The sequence below is a fragment of the Euprymna scolopes genome, chromosome 43, assembly GCF_053919585.1.
Source record: "Euprymna scolopes isolate OS-2025 chromosome 43, ASM5391958v1, whole genome shotgun sequence".
Lineage (NCBI taxonomy): Eukaryota > Metazoa > Mollusca > Cephalopoda > Sepiida > Sepiolidae > Euprymna > Euprymna scolopes.
Genome location: NC_136524.1, coordinates 46,543,382 through 46,557,399, shown reverse-complemented (window position 1 = coordinate 46,557,399; position 14,018 = coordinate 46,543,382). Strand labels below are relative to the sequence as shown.

Below are 14,018 nucleotides of genomic sequence, written 5' to 3'. Positions count from 1 at the left end.
AATAAAAAACTATACAAAATACTATTAAAACCCCGCCAAATATATGTCAACCTATGTCACGGTAACATATATTGAGCGAGTTTTTAACAGTATTTTATCCGGTTTTTTATTTATAACACCTTTCCCCAAACTTACCGTGTTAAAGAGAGAATCAGACGCCATCTTGAATGTTCCAATACATCGGTATGGTTTTCGAGCTGAATAAACATGTTACATTGAATAAAAACACAAAAAATATATCCAGTTTGGTAGAAAAGTAACTTATCTTGCCTTTGATAACATTTATTTGTTATATATTTGTTTTTTGACAACTTTTTCGAATCTATGTGTACAGTAATACAAACCCAAGAAATGATATAAGAATGATAAGGTGGATGTGTAATGAGAGTGTTAAAAGATGGGCTTACTTTCGATGAACTCAGAGGAAGATCAAATCTACACTTAAAGAAATGTTAGGAGACTGGTTGGAAGAATAAGGAAAACATGGGTAGAAGTGATAAAAAAAATCAACGCAAGGGGAAAATAAAGAGATGAATAAAAGACCTGGATAGAGTTCAGTTTATTTTTTTAAAGCTGTCCGACACATGCCAGTAATGTAAAACAGATATTAAACTGAATATGATGATGAGAGTTGCGTTGGAAGAGTCTGCATGAGAAACGAATAAAGGGGAACTACTGTGCCAACACTTACTCCTTCAACCTAAAAATCGCATATAGAAAGATCACAACCAATCCTGACTTTGATGAGAAAAAAGGGTCACAGGTTCTGGCCAACAAGGAGTGTAATATAATACTAGTAATTAAAGGGAGTAGCTGGGAAGGAAGTAAATTGTAATCAAGATGATGGTGTATGGTTAAAGGTGATGGCGATAGCTTTTATATTTTGTTTTTAATTGAAATCGCTCCAGACAAGACATGAAGCTACTTAGTGTAAGGAGCCAACAAGACTAAAAAATGATTGTCGCACAGACAGGAGATGCCTGTTCGCCTTAGTCTTGAAAAAATCAGGGCTATAGGTAGGAGGAAAACAGTTAACAGGAAGAGAGTTCTACAACCTTGCAGTTCTTGGAAAGAATCTACTGGTATAATGAGTTATCAAAACAGCAAATTGATGAAGACCACTAGACCAATGAGTCAAACAACCTGGAACAAAGGAAGCAGTGAATAGATCAAACACTTCTGAAGAACATGTCATAATAGTATTTATAGAAATGACAGAGACTAGCAACATCACATCTTTGGGAGAGATGATGCAGAAAACAAGAAAGGGTGGGGTGGGTTGGGGTGTCCAATCAAATTACACATTTTTTTTTTGTTTTTTACAAAGGAGTCACCACTTATCAAGGCCCAGAGGCGACTCGAGGATAAGGTTTAATAAGTGTACAGTGGTCAATGGGACAATGGTGTAGTAACTGTTAATAGTGAAAATTTGGTAAATTGGATTACTTACGGGGAATGGCTCAAGAACTTGTTTACGTTGAATGACGACCATATTATAGTCAGCTGGAAAGCAGGCAAATGGATTGGTTGTTTTTGCTTTATGCCATATCAACCAACAAATTCCTGATAAACCGCCCCTTTAAGTCTATTACTAACAATTACTATGATATTATCCCATTGACTACTGTACACGCAATAACCCTTGTCCCCAAGTGGCTTCCAGACCTTGATAAGTGGTGATTCCCATTTAAAAAAAAAAAAAAAAAAATCCTTTTCAGGTTATTTAATGCCGAATCTAGTTATTTAGATAAAAAAATTTTTTTGACCCTAACAGGTAATACCACTCCGGGTCAGAGTGGACCTGGGAGAATGGCAATTAAAAGATGGTTTCACACTCCCCAAAGCCCGCAAGCTGAGGCCTCACCATTGGATATAATTTAAGGTCGTATCCAGAACCCAGGCAAATGGAAGAGCTGAACCATATCAAGGTTTTCCTCTTATGGAACAGAGATTCCCCAGCCAAATATAAAAAAGTACTCCATAGAAAGTCTGAGAGTAAATTTGTAGAGATAGAAAATAGCCTCAGGTGAGAGAGAAGGAGAAAGAGTAATGGATCTATTATATAAATCCAAGAAATGTTTGATGAGAAAGAAAGACCAGGATGATGTAGAGTCTATTTCTCCTATTGAAAGCCTCCTCAAAGATATAGATGCTGTAAAAAGGTATGAATGTAATCAAGTGCTTTAAGAGATATTACTATTAATGAGAATAGAATTAAATTTTTAAGTCTTGACTGCTTCACAATTGAAAGAAACAAAATACAGAATTTGAAAATGTTAGCGAGAATATTTTCATGGTTAACTATTTTCTCCAGTTTTTTTTATTTTTATTGCATTATTTGAATGGTGAGATTGAAAGAGACAAACGCCTATCTGGAGAGATATGGTGAGCTATACAAACGTACCTTAAAGGGAAGAAATTGTGGCTAAATTCAAGCAATAGATACGTGGAAAGAGAAAGGCATTCTCTCTCTTTTTTTTTTTTTTTTTTTTTTTTTCCTATTGGCATTTCTTCATTATTAGAGCAAAATTCTAAAATCGAAACATTGACTTTCAAATAAAACCAATGGCATCTCCTTGATTGGCACGTCACAGTAATGGACATATCCAAAAATTACGAAAAATGATAAGGCAGAAAATTAATTCTTAATAAAAATAGTTATTACCTTTATTATATTTATCTATATATATTAGTTGCCTGGCAATGCCACAGGTGAGGCAACCAAAGCAGGTAAAACTGAAGCTGTCTGCCAGGACACTATATATATATATATATATATATATATATATATACAAATGTAGGCAAATTTGAGCATATTTTATTGGCTTGAAAATATGTTCTTTTTTTTACTAATTGTCATAAAATTTTAATCATGGAATAAATAGTATTATAATCTTCAAAAAGCCTGAAAATTTTCATGTAGTTTCGTCCCATAGAACCACAGACATGAGCATTTCAATATTCAATTTGGCTGCAAGTATAGATATATCCAGATACATATGCTACCTTCTTTGGCAATTTTCTAAGTTCCAAATGTCAGCAACTATTGATCAAAATTTAACAACTGAGGGCTCGTTGGAAAACTAAGGACTCGAAATGTGTAATGGGCTATGTGACATTTGCTCTTAAAGTCGCACATTACGGGGATCATCCATCATTCAGAACCTACTTTCTGGCACTTTTAACAGTCATAAATGTTTTAATCATAGTCATTGATTTTCCTGGTTTAACCTCTGGCTTTGATGGAGGGGAGACAAAAACTTGCTATTGTTTTAAATGATCTGAAATAACAGCAAGGGGAGACTTGATTCCAAATATTTCTCATGTTATATCTCCCCTCTAGTTTTCATACATAAAGTAAATTTCATAGTGTATAAGGATTTGATACTGGAGATATTCATAATCATACCCTATTTCCAAAATGAAGCAATGAAGAGGTTGGATTTTGCTGATTGTCAGGTTAGTTGGGAGTATGTACGGCAAGGGAACACAAGTGCTATGAGATCATCAAAGTAGATTCCATTAACACATTTGTAAAACAGGGACAGGGATGCAAGACTGCAGAAACGGCACAGAAATTGAAACTTAGCCAATAGTGCGGGACCCTACTATTAGATTCGAGACTGTTGGTAGATGCAGTAGCCCAGACTTGGCAATGTTACTCCAATGCATGGGCAAATTGTGGCTTTGTAAAGATATAGGATATGCTTTGATGAGAGTAATTTTCTAGCAATGCTAAAAAAAGAAGAATAGATGCAGATTGTAGTGGATTTGCTAAACCACGATGTTAAGTCAGTAGTGGACACTAGAGAATTAAGTGAATGTGTGGTAGGTATCATAATAGGAGATGAAGTTTATGTGTGGGAAGGCTTTCTATTTGCAGTTAAAAAGTGTCAAATTGTAGTGCTCAAGAGAATCCGATAGCTAACAAATCTCTCTCTTCTTTATATTTTAAATCTCATCTGTCTGTTTAAATGTATGTATATATGTTTGTAGGTCTCGCAAAAACTTTCGACGGAGGTGACGGATCCTGACAAGATCAGCATCATTTTGAAGCTCGATGTCTCAGATAACAAATATTGAAAAATTCGCCAAAAACATTAATTCCTTCACCCTAAACTCTGCCGTTTTGTACGAGGGGGGAGGGTTAATTTTTTTCGCCAACACTTTAACAAGACATTGGTGCCATTGGATTAACTTTGGTTAATTTCAACGTTTTTGACTTCTGGTTGCGTCATGGAGACATCGGCTAAGAGGTCAGATATTTTTCACTTTCTTTTCCGCCTTCAGGCTAGTCTATAAATATAAAAGCGAAAATGTATGTATGTATGTGTGTTCGCTTTTTCTGTATGCCTACAAAAGGCTTTTTTCAGAGAAGCGGTCGCTCGCTTCACAACTTTTTAAAACTTTTTATATCACATATAAATCGTAATATCTCACAGTTAACGAAGCTCGCCTGTGTATTTAATTTGCTCGATTTCGGGAAGATAAATATTCAACATTTGTCACTTGCCGCATGTGGGTTAGTCTTTTTCCTATAACATCTTGGGAAAATAAAAATCCCGCAGCCAAACTTGACCTCATTAAATCATTAAAACGGGCACCTGCCAAATCCAAATAATTAAATAAATTCAAATGTGTTTCCGTAAGCATCTTGCGGTGGGGCAATCGTTAACGTCGCACATTTTTTTTTTTTTTCACACTTTAATTTACAACTTTGCCTCAAGGGTTCGAGTTCGATCCTCATACTTACCTACCAAAACTTTTTTTTAACCCCCCCCCCAAGTTTCCACACACACCTCTAAACAACCGGGCAACGCCGGGTACCCCTCGTTAGTCTAATATATAAAGGCAAAATGGGTGCGCGCATTTGTATATGTCCACAAAAGGCTTTTTGCGTTGGGATTCTCACGTTGGTTAGACTCCGTTAGTTTTCTTATACGTCCAAGATCATAATATCTCCGATTTATAAACAGACATTGTCTATCTTTTTTTTGAGAGTTTAAAAAAATTCCCTCGTTTCGAGTGTTTGTTTGTCTTTTTCATATAAATAAAGCATAACTACTTGAACGAAAACGCCTGGCGCCTGGCCTTCCGGTCAGGTAGTATCTTTTTTTTTTTTTTTTACATAGGCATCACCACTTATCAAGGCCAAGAGACCACTCAAGGATAAGGGTTAAAGAGTGTACAGTAGACATTGGACAATATAGTAATCATTAGTAATGAAAATTTGGTAAATTTGATAAATCTGTTCTGTAATTGGTCTTTGGTCAATGTAGGGGAAACCCTTCACACCGAGACAAATGCTATTTATTTAGATACTGTCAGAATGGGGGGGGGGGCTGCTTTTCCCCCATGTTAAAAACGACCTTCGTGGAAGGTTTAAAAGCAACGCCATTTCTGCAAGTTATTTTTTTGATTGACTACATTTAATTTGAACGCTTTATACTTCCGGTCCCATCATGGAGTAGAAGTAAGATGTCAGGTTTCCTTCCACTTTCTTTTCTGCCTTCGTGTCACGGCTTCGAGCCTGCCTGCCTACTACCACTTTTTTTTTTTCTTGCTCAACACATACCTCCAAACACCCAGGCACCTCCGCTAATATATATATATATATATATATATATACTAGCAAAAGTGCCCGTCGTTGACTGGGTTCAAAAACAGCCTACAGAAAATGGACTCTGATTTATGAAAGTATGATAGGTTATGACAAGAAAGGGTTGTAAATTTGGGTTGAATTTGGGGGCATCAAAACCAAAGCAAAATATGATGAAAGTAAAAATAAAATAGATAAACCCCATAATTTATTATACCATACCTATTCACACATAAATACTTATCACAATATTCTGTGGATCTATATTAAAAAACCTTGTTAAACTTTCTGGCATATTTCCATTCTATGGAGGTCAGGTGCGAACCAACACCCCATAATTTTATTATACCATATTTCTTAAAACTGAAACATAATTATCAAAGTATACTTATGCAGATAGATATGAAAAGTCTTTATTAAAGTTTGTGCCTATTTCCATTCTATGGAGGCCAGGCGCAAATGCAGACCCCATAATTTTATTATATCATCCCTATTTAAGTTAAAACATACTTATCAAAGTATTCTTATGTAATCTATATAAAAAACACTTGTAAACTTTTTTTTTTTTTTAATTTTTAAATTTTTTTATTTCCATACTTTGTGGACCAGGCGCGAACGCAGACCCCACAATTTTAATGAACCACCGTTCTGCCAGATCAAACATAACCATTCCTGTGTCTCGATACATCTTCTATCATTATATGTAATCAGTTTTTTAAAATAGTCAACCATATAGGAGCCTATTCGCGACCAGACACACAGCTTTATATTATATATATATATATATATATATATATTATAGTGGATGAACTGATTGTGTCTGTATAGAAAAATATAAAAAAACATCTGAAAACATTTGTACTAATTGCAAAATAACCAGAACTCTTGATATATTTATGCATCAGGCAAAAGTAAATATTTACACCAAAAATTATAAGAATTATAGATTAAAATTTTGAATAAAAGTAATAAACCAGTTATATATTTCCAATATTTCATTGGCATGAACACATTTTACATCTTTACAAAGGAAGAACAAGGGGAGATAAATCATTAAATGCAGTTATGCCAATAAAGAACCGGAAATCTATACTTCTAGAAATTTGGGCTTTCTTGTGTATTGATATTCATATTAAAAGATCATCTTTAGTTAACTATATTACGTGTAATTAGATTCACGCAGATATTCTACATGATTTCTACTGGCGTAATATTTGTGTAAAAGCACAAACATAATAAACACAAACCTCTTTCTATATATATGTTTAAAAAAATTAGCCTACTAAACTCCTGTCAGGTTTTGGTCTACAGACATGAAATAAAATGTAGGGTATTCAAACCCATGCAAAACTTTATATTTGAGGGAAAATTAGTGCAAAAGTGTGAAAATTAGAAAATGGAATTTGCCAGGTGAAGGTCGAACGACGGCATTACGAATATGCATGCGTAACGTAATTTTAAAATTTAAGAAAAAATTTCTATCACATTTTCACCCCAAACAAGGCACAATGCCACTTTGATGTAGGGGGTTACTATCAGGGACATAAGTTGCAGGGATACAGTGTAGGGAATTGAGCAGCAAGATGTCTGTTCACATTACCCTTGAACTTCTGCATGTCAGTACAGTTGGGAAAGCAGGAACCCGGAAGGGAATTATAAAGTCTAACAGTAATAGAGAAGAAACTATTAGAGTAAAAGGCTTTATTACATCTAGAGATCTGTGTAGGGGTGGGACTTTGCTGCTTGTTGGGTTTGTTGGGAGTATTTATGTTGAGGGGGTATAAGGACTTTAAGTTCGTCTGAGCATCTACCATTAAAATAATTATAAAACAGGCAGAGGGATGCAACATTTTGTTGCTGGGACAGTTAAGGACTTATCAGGTTGGCAACTCTTTTGAACCCAGTCCAGGAGTGAGAGACTAGTAGCAAATGCACCAGCCCAAATATGACAACAATACTCCATACATGGGTGAATGGTGGCCTTATAGAGGTACAGGATACTTTCAGTCGTAAGTAACTTTTTAGCACAGTAGAGAGAGACCACCTTCTTCGCAGCAGACTTGGCAATGCTCTCAATGTATCTGTTCCAACTCATGTTCCCTGTGAACGTTAAGCCGAGGAGTTTGAAAGAAGTACATTCAGGTAATGTATCTTTAGCCATAGCTATTGGTGGTTGAGAAGGTTTCTTGTAATTATTAAAGAAAACAAGCTTAGTCTTGGTAGCATCGGACGTTACCATCCATTTTTGATTCCATACCACTGCAGATTGGAAGTCTTCCTGTAGAGTTTCCGCCATTGCCTAGGATATGTGTTCATTTGTTTTCCTCTCATGCATGTTATAGAGCGTGATGTCATTAGCAAATATACCTATCTTAGAGACTATTTTATCAGGGAGGTCATTTATGAATATCAGGAATAATAATATTGCCCTCCCCTCCCCTACCTTATCCAGTGCATGGTATATACGTTCAAAGATTACAGTTAGAATACCTGCAGTAGAACGGGCTTGCCTAAATCCATATTGATGGTCGGACAGAAGTTTAGCAACTGTAAAATGGTGGACTAGAGCTTGGCTTATTATGAACTCAAATATTTTGGCAAAATGAAGGAAGGATTCTAATGGGGTGATAATCTAATGGCTCAGTTCTTTCACCAGATTATCACAATATTAGCTATTGGTTCATCTTTTAATTTTTAGCTATTGGTTCATCTTTTAATTTTTAACCTTACAGCAAACATGTCTTCATAGCTCAGGCATTAACGTCAAAGCAAAAAGTAACTCGTAAGTTAAATGTTTTGGTTTCGATTCTCAGTGGTGATGTACAAGTCTTTTTTTTTTTTTTAGTTTTTTAATCATTACTATATATTGGGTCCAATATAATCTATAATACAAATTTCAAATTGGGACTTTGATTAATTTCTTACTTTCCTATTTTATTGGACTTATTCAATTCCGACATATTTTTAAGCATTTACTGCATTCCCTTTCCATCTCAAGCTTCACGCTAATTCTGTTTTATTCCTTCTTTCTGTTTTCAGTTTTTACCTTCTTCACTTTCAATAAACCTGTTGATTTAACGACAAACTGTCTTCAGAGTTTTGATTTTAAAGAACTGTTTTATACTTTCCGTCGTAAGACTTCAAACACACTCTAGACAACAGAACACATGGTCTTTATGGGATAGAACAGTGCCTCCAATTAAAAATCTTTGTATTTTTGTCTAAGTATCCCTTTTCAAACTATTAATGTTTTGTTGATGAAACCATACAAAGAAAATTGATTTAAATTTTAATTAAAATTTTTCCGTGCTTGTGTAGATTGGTGATATTTTTTTTTTAAAAACACATTTTGGGTGAAAAGACTTATGCAGTTATGTGTCAAATCGAAATTAGTATAAATTCACAAAATACAAAAAAAATGATCAAGTAGAAAAATTACAAGTAAAAATAGAATCTGTTTGAATTATTGAGTTTTATTGTATGTTTTAATGTGATACCAATTCTGTATGACAAACTGACTTATCTCCCTTGACTTACATTAAGTGGGTGGTATAGTATTTGTCCTGTTGCAACCGGAGAAAGCTTTTTTTTTTTTTTTTTTTTTTTTTTCCTAGTATATAAGTGAAAACAGATATATAAAATTCTACATTTTATGAAAATTCTAAATTTTAAATTTATAAAAACGTGAATTTTAAAGTGGAATGTTGGAGGAGAAACAAAAATTTTAAAAGTCCAAATTATGACCCCTACCCCAAAAAAAAAAAAAAAATTAAAAAGTCCAAATTGTGACCCCCCCCCCCCCCAAAGAAAAACATGCAGATTTGGGATAAAAAAAATGTTCTTACCTGATAATGTGGAACCAAACTAACCAGATTGCCCTGGGTACTATCAAAGTTAACGACATCAAATATCCCAATACAATTTATCCGCAATCTGTAAATAATACAAATGATCAATGGATGAATTCTATTCTGTGTAACTCAGCATTATTTGTTGCAGAGTCAAATTATCAATGAAAAGCATCAGTCAGAAAATAAAGTAATCATTCCAAAAAGTCACAAAACTATTTTTCAGCTTCAAGAAGGAGAGGCATGAAGGAAATGGGGTTAGAAGAAAGGGAGAAATGAGATAAAGGAAGGATGGGAGACAGTTTATGCAGTGGGGAGAGATATTGACAGTCTTGATCAGGGAGGGGGGTTAGAGGAAGTTCTGAGAAGGAAGTCATGTGGGGGTACGGGTAAAGATCAGAGAGAGACTGCCGTGAGGGTGGGGTGGAGGGAAAGATAGGGACGGGTGCCATGGAGGCGGAGAAAGAAAATATTGGATATCTAAGTGGGCAGATGACAAAAAGTTTTTTGGTGCTGGGATAAAACAGAATTATTCAGCTACATATTGTTTTGTGTTGGATAAAAAGGTTTACATGCCTTGACTAAAAAAAAAAAAAAACACTTTCCATATAAATTGTTTATTTGAAGAAAATATGAAAAAGTTGAATATCGAGTGCATGAAAATGTGGACATTTTTCTTCCATTATGATGAGCAATTCAATTTAAATGAAGACCTTTTATCGTTTCAGAAGCAAGCACTAAATTATCAGTATACAGAAACATCTTTTCCGTACAACCCATATGAAGCTTCCTGGATAATTATTCAAAGACATAACAGATTAATTTTTAAATTTGAATATTTTGTACTTTCTGCAGTTTAAATCCCGTTTTTCCACAGGTCTCGCTTAGCAACACCTGGCAGAAAACAAAAACCGAGCGACTGGAAGTCAATACAAAATAAATAAATAAAATAAACAACCTTCACAAAATTTATTGTTTCATTTTTTTTTTTTTTTATTGTAAACTGTTTTTTTATAATAAGTTTTGTTTCTCTGAATTCGTGAATAAACATTTTTTTCTATTTTTTGTTTTTTTTTGTATGAAAAGTTATTTTACTTTGAATTAATGAAAAAGTATTCATTTTGTTTTCAGAAACAAAGAATAATTTTTTAATTTTTATTTTTGGGATATATATATATATATATATATTTGATAAAACTTTTGTTTTAAAAGAAAAAGTATATTTTCTAACAATCTTTGAGTTTTTCTAAGAGATATTAATTTTTTTTTGTAAGCAGTTGATGATGGAATTTTTTTTCAATGCATTTTCTTCAAAAATTTATTTTTGAAAATACGTTTTTTTTTTTTTTAAATATACAGGGTGACCCCCCCCCCAAAAAAAAGGGCCCCAACTCTAATTAGACCCTGTTTCTTAGTGTTTTGTCTGAATGAAATGAAACTTTGGTCATAACTAGTTTATTATATTCAAAACATCACATTAAAACACAAGGGTCTTTGGCCTTTTTTCTCCGTTCTACAGCATATGTTCTAAATGGCCTCCATTTAGCTTTTGTTTTTTGGGTCACCCTGTATTTTTACATTCATTGTGTAGGGTTACTCTTTTTTTTTGGGGGGGGTAATATGTAGTTTCCTGAAGATAGGCTATTTCCATAGGGATAGTAGTTTCTGCCGGTTAAAGGAAAGCATTTCATTTTCCTTTGCCACAAGAATAAAGAATTGTTGTTTGAAGCACAATGAAATCCTTCCCTTTCATTTTTTTTCTCCCAATTTGGTGTCATCTGTTTGCTCACATCTCTTTTTGCCATTCAGTTTCTAAGTGAATAAGCTCAGTTGGTATTTTCTGGGCCAGTTTTCATTGTCTGTCAGGCGTTGCCGATTAAGACAGATGGAAAAACAGGATTTAAACTGCAGACGTACTGACATCATCATTTATACATTAATCTAGCAAACTTTATCAAATTTCTATAAGAAACGGTAACATTTCATTTTGTGTTATATAAAAAGAAAAGGGTTTATTGATGACCCCCCCTCCAATTATTAGGAAGAGAAAAAAAAGAGGAAACAAGTTGATTAATAGAACAAAGGTTGTAGTGATTGAACTTAGAAGAGACAATGGAAAAGAAGTTGTTCATGAAAGAACACAAAAGAAATCTAAAATAGGATAGTTAATCAAGGTGTGGAAGTGATTGGGACAAAAGAGCGGATAATATAGATTAATATATTCAGAGTTAGCTTGGGGACAGTTTTAGGAGTGATAAGGAGTTTTGCAACAGTTGGAGGTTCCAAGAGAGATCGGATTAGATTGATGTCGAAGTTGGGAGAGAGTAGATTGTGCTGAGAAGCAGATCACTGGGGATCAATGTGACTAGACAACTTGTAACGGACAACGTTTGGGGGTCTCTTTTTACATTACATGATCACACACACACACACACAGAGCTTAACTGATTTACATCAAGTGGACGAACTAGGGAATAAGGATCCTGACTGCCCCCCCCCCCGGAATCACCACTTATCAAGGCCAGGAGGCTACTCGAGGATAAGGGTTAATGGGTATACACTAGTCAATGTGATTATAGCGTAGCAAACATAAGTAGTGGGAATTTTGTAAACTGGATTACTTAGGGGGACGGTTCATCAAGAACTTGTTTACGTTGGACTTGAAGACAATCAGATTGTAGCCAGCTGGAAAGCAGGCAATCGGAAGAGAGTTCCACAGGTATGCCGTTCTAAGAAAGAAGCTTTGTTCGTGGAATCTCCGTTTAGGTTTAGGGACAGATAAAAAGTGTGGGAAATTATTGATAGCGGTTTTGACTAGATGAGTGTTTTGCGTGAAAGTTTGGTTGGGGGGGTGATCATAGATTGAAGCTCAGCTGAGCACTTGCCATGAAAATAACGATACTGCAAAGAAAGAAAGAAAAGACACTTTTCTCAACACCAGTTTGACCTTTATCTTTGCACACATTGGCTCTGTAAATAAATATTGTGACAAAACTTTTTGAAACCCAACTACGTTGTATTAATATAAGTCCATTGGTTACTTATTACATGTAATTAAACCACTTATAAATTATTATTATAGAATTTAATGCTATTTATATTATATCCTAACAATTCTCTAATAGTATAAATTACTATTATAGAATTTAATAAGTGGTTTAATTACATGTAATAAGTAACGAATTGACTTAAATAAAACATGATTCGGAAAATAGATTGGGGGGGGGGATTATATATATATAATAATAAAAATAAGCTATAGTATTATTATTATATCGTGACAATAAAACTTTTTTTTAATAACAATAAAAACTAGTTATATTATTGACTTGTGACCAAGATTGATTTTTTGCAGAATGCATTTATATATTTACAAAATTTTTTTTTACAAAACATTTTGTAAGATTTTCTCTACATTAAAAAATGGCGTAAGAACTTAGAATGCTGGTTGGAATCACCATAAATGGTTTATTAAATCAATGCTTGCTTGCGTGATATCTGTTTAAATGTTTTTTTCTTACATTAAAAACTTACCTTGTTTTTAACATTGTAGGGAGGTAAGCATAAACCAAAGATTTTTCTTTGTTTTTTTTTTTTTAATTATACATAAAAGCATTTCTAAAAAGATTATGTATTTTATTATTGACTAGCGGGGGGTACCTGGCGTTGTCCAGGTGTTTGGAGGTGTAAAAGGAAAAAAAAAGTTTGAGTTGGAAGGCAGGATTGAACCCCGAAGCCTTGACGCGAAGGTGGAAACGAAAGGGAAAAAAGCCAGACACCTAACCATCTCGGCCATGAGGAGAGAGGAACTGATAAGTGCGTTAAGTGAAGGCTTATGAAGCGAAATAAACAGGTGCGAGGAAGTGGTGTGATATGTGACCCAGTTTTGCGCTGCAAGCCAGATCATTCGTTTTTTGAAGACGTGGCGAGCTCGTAAAAGTCAGGCAAATTAAATACACACGCGATCCCTATTTTTAAGTCATAGTTATGATTTAGACACGATATAAAAAGTTTTAAGGAGTGAGCCGACCGGGAATTACGGCGAAAAAAGCCTTTTGCAGACATACACAAAAAACAAACATACATACACACACATTTTGCCTTTTATATATATATACTAGCAGGGGGTACCCGGCGTTGCTCGGGTGTTTGGAGGTGTGTGTGCTCGGGTGGGGGGTGTTAATTAAACCCTAAGAATAAGCCAAGTAAAAAACAAAAAAAAATCTGAAAAACATGTGAAAAATGGCTTAAATAACCCTGCTTCAATATTAAAATTTAAAAAAGTAAAAAAAAAAAAAAAAAAAAGACATCACACGCCACGATTTGAACCCAAAACCTTTAGGTAACGAGAACGTGCTCTAACCAACTGAGCTAAGACGACGTCCACAAAATTCTGTCGCTTTTTCAAATATTTAAAGGAAATCAGGTTACGACGTCGTATGACGCATGCGTAGAAGCGGAATCGTCATGAGAGGACGGTTTTTGTTGACCCCACTCCTGTAGAAAACTGATCATTTTAGGGTGAAGGAATAAACGTTTTTGGCCAATTTTTCAATATTTGTCGGGCGAAG

The 14,018-nt window shown here is 34.4% G+C and overlaps 1 protein-coding gene across 16 annotated transcripts in view; it reads right to left on the bottom strand.

Moving 5' to 3' along the window:
• LOC145268317 (PAN2-PAN3 deadenylation complex subunit pan3-like) overlaps positions 1-14,018 on the bottom strand; it is a 412,758-nt gene that overhangs the window by 159,713 nt on the left and 239,027 nt on the right. For all 16 annotated transcript variants that reach the window (XM_080123796.1, XM_080123781.1, XM_080123790.1 and 13 more), the window contains one exon: positions 9,445-9,532. In XM_080123796.1, the coding sequence (XP_079979922.1) occupies positions 9,445-9,532 (88 nt within the window). The remainder of the gene's footprint in view (positions 1-9,444; positions 9,533-14,018) is intronic.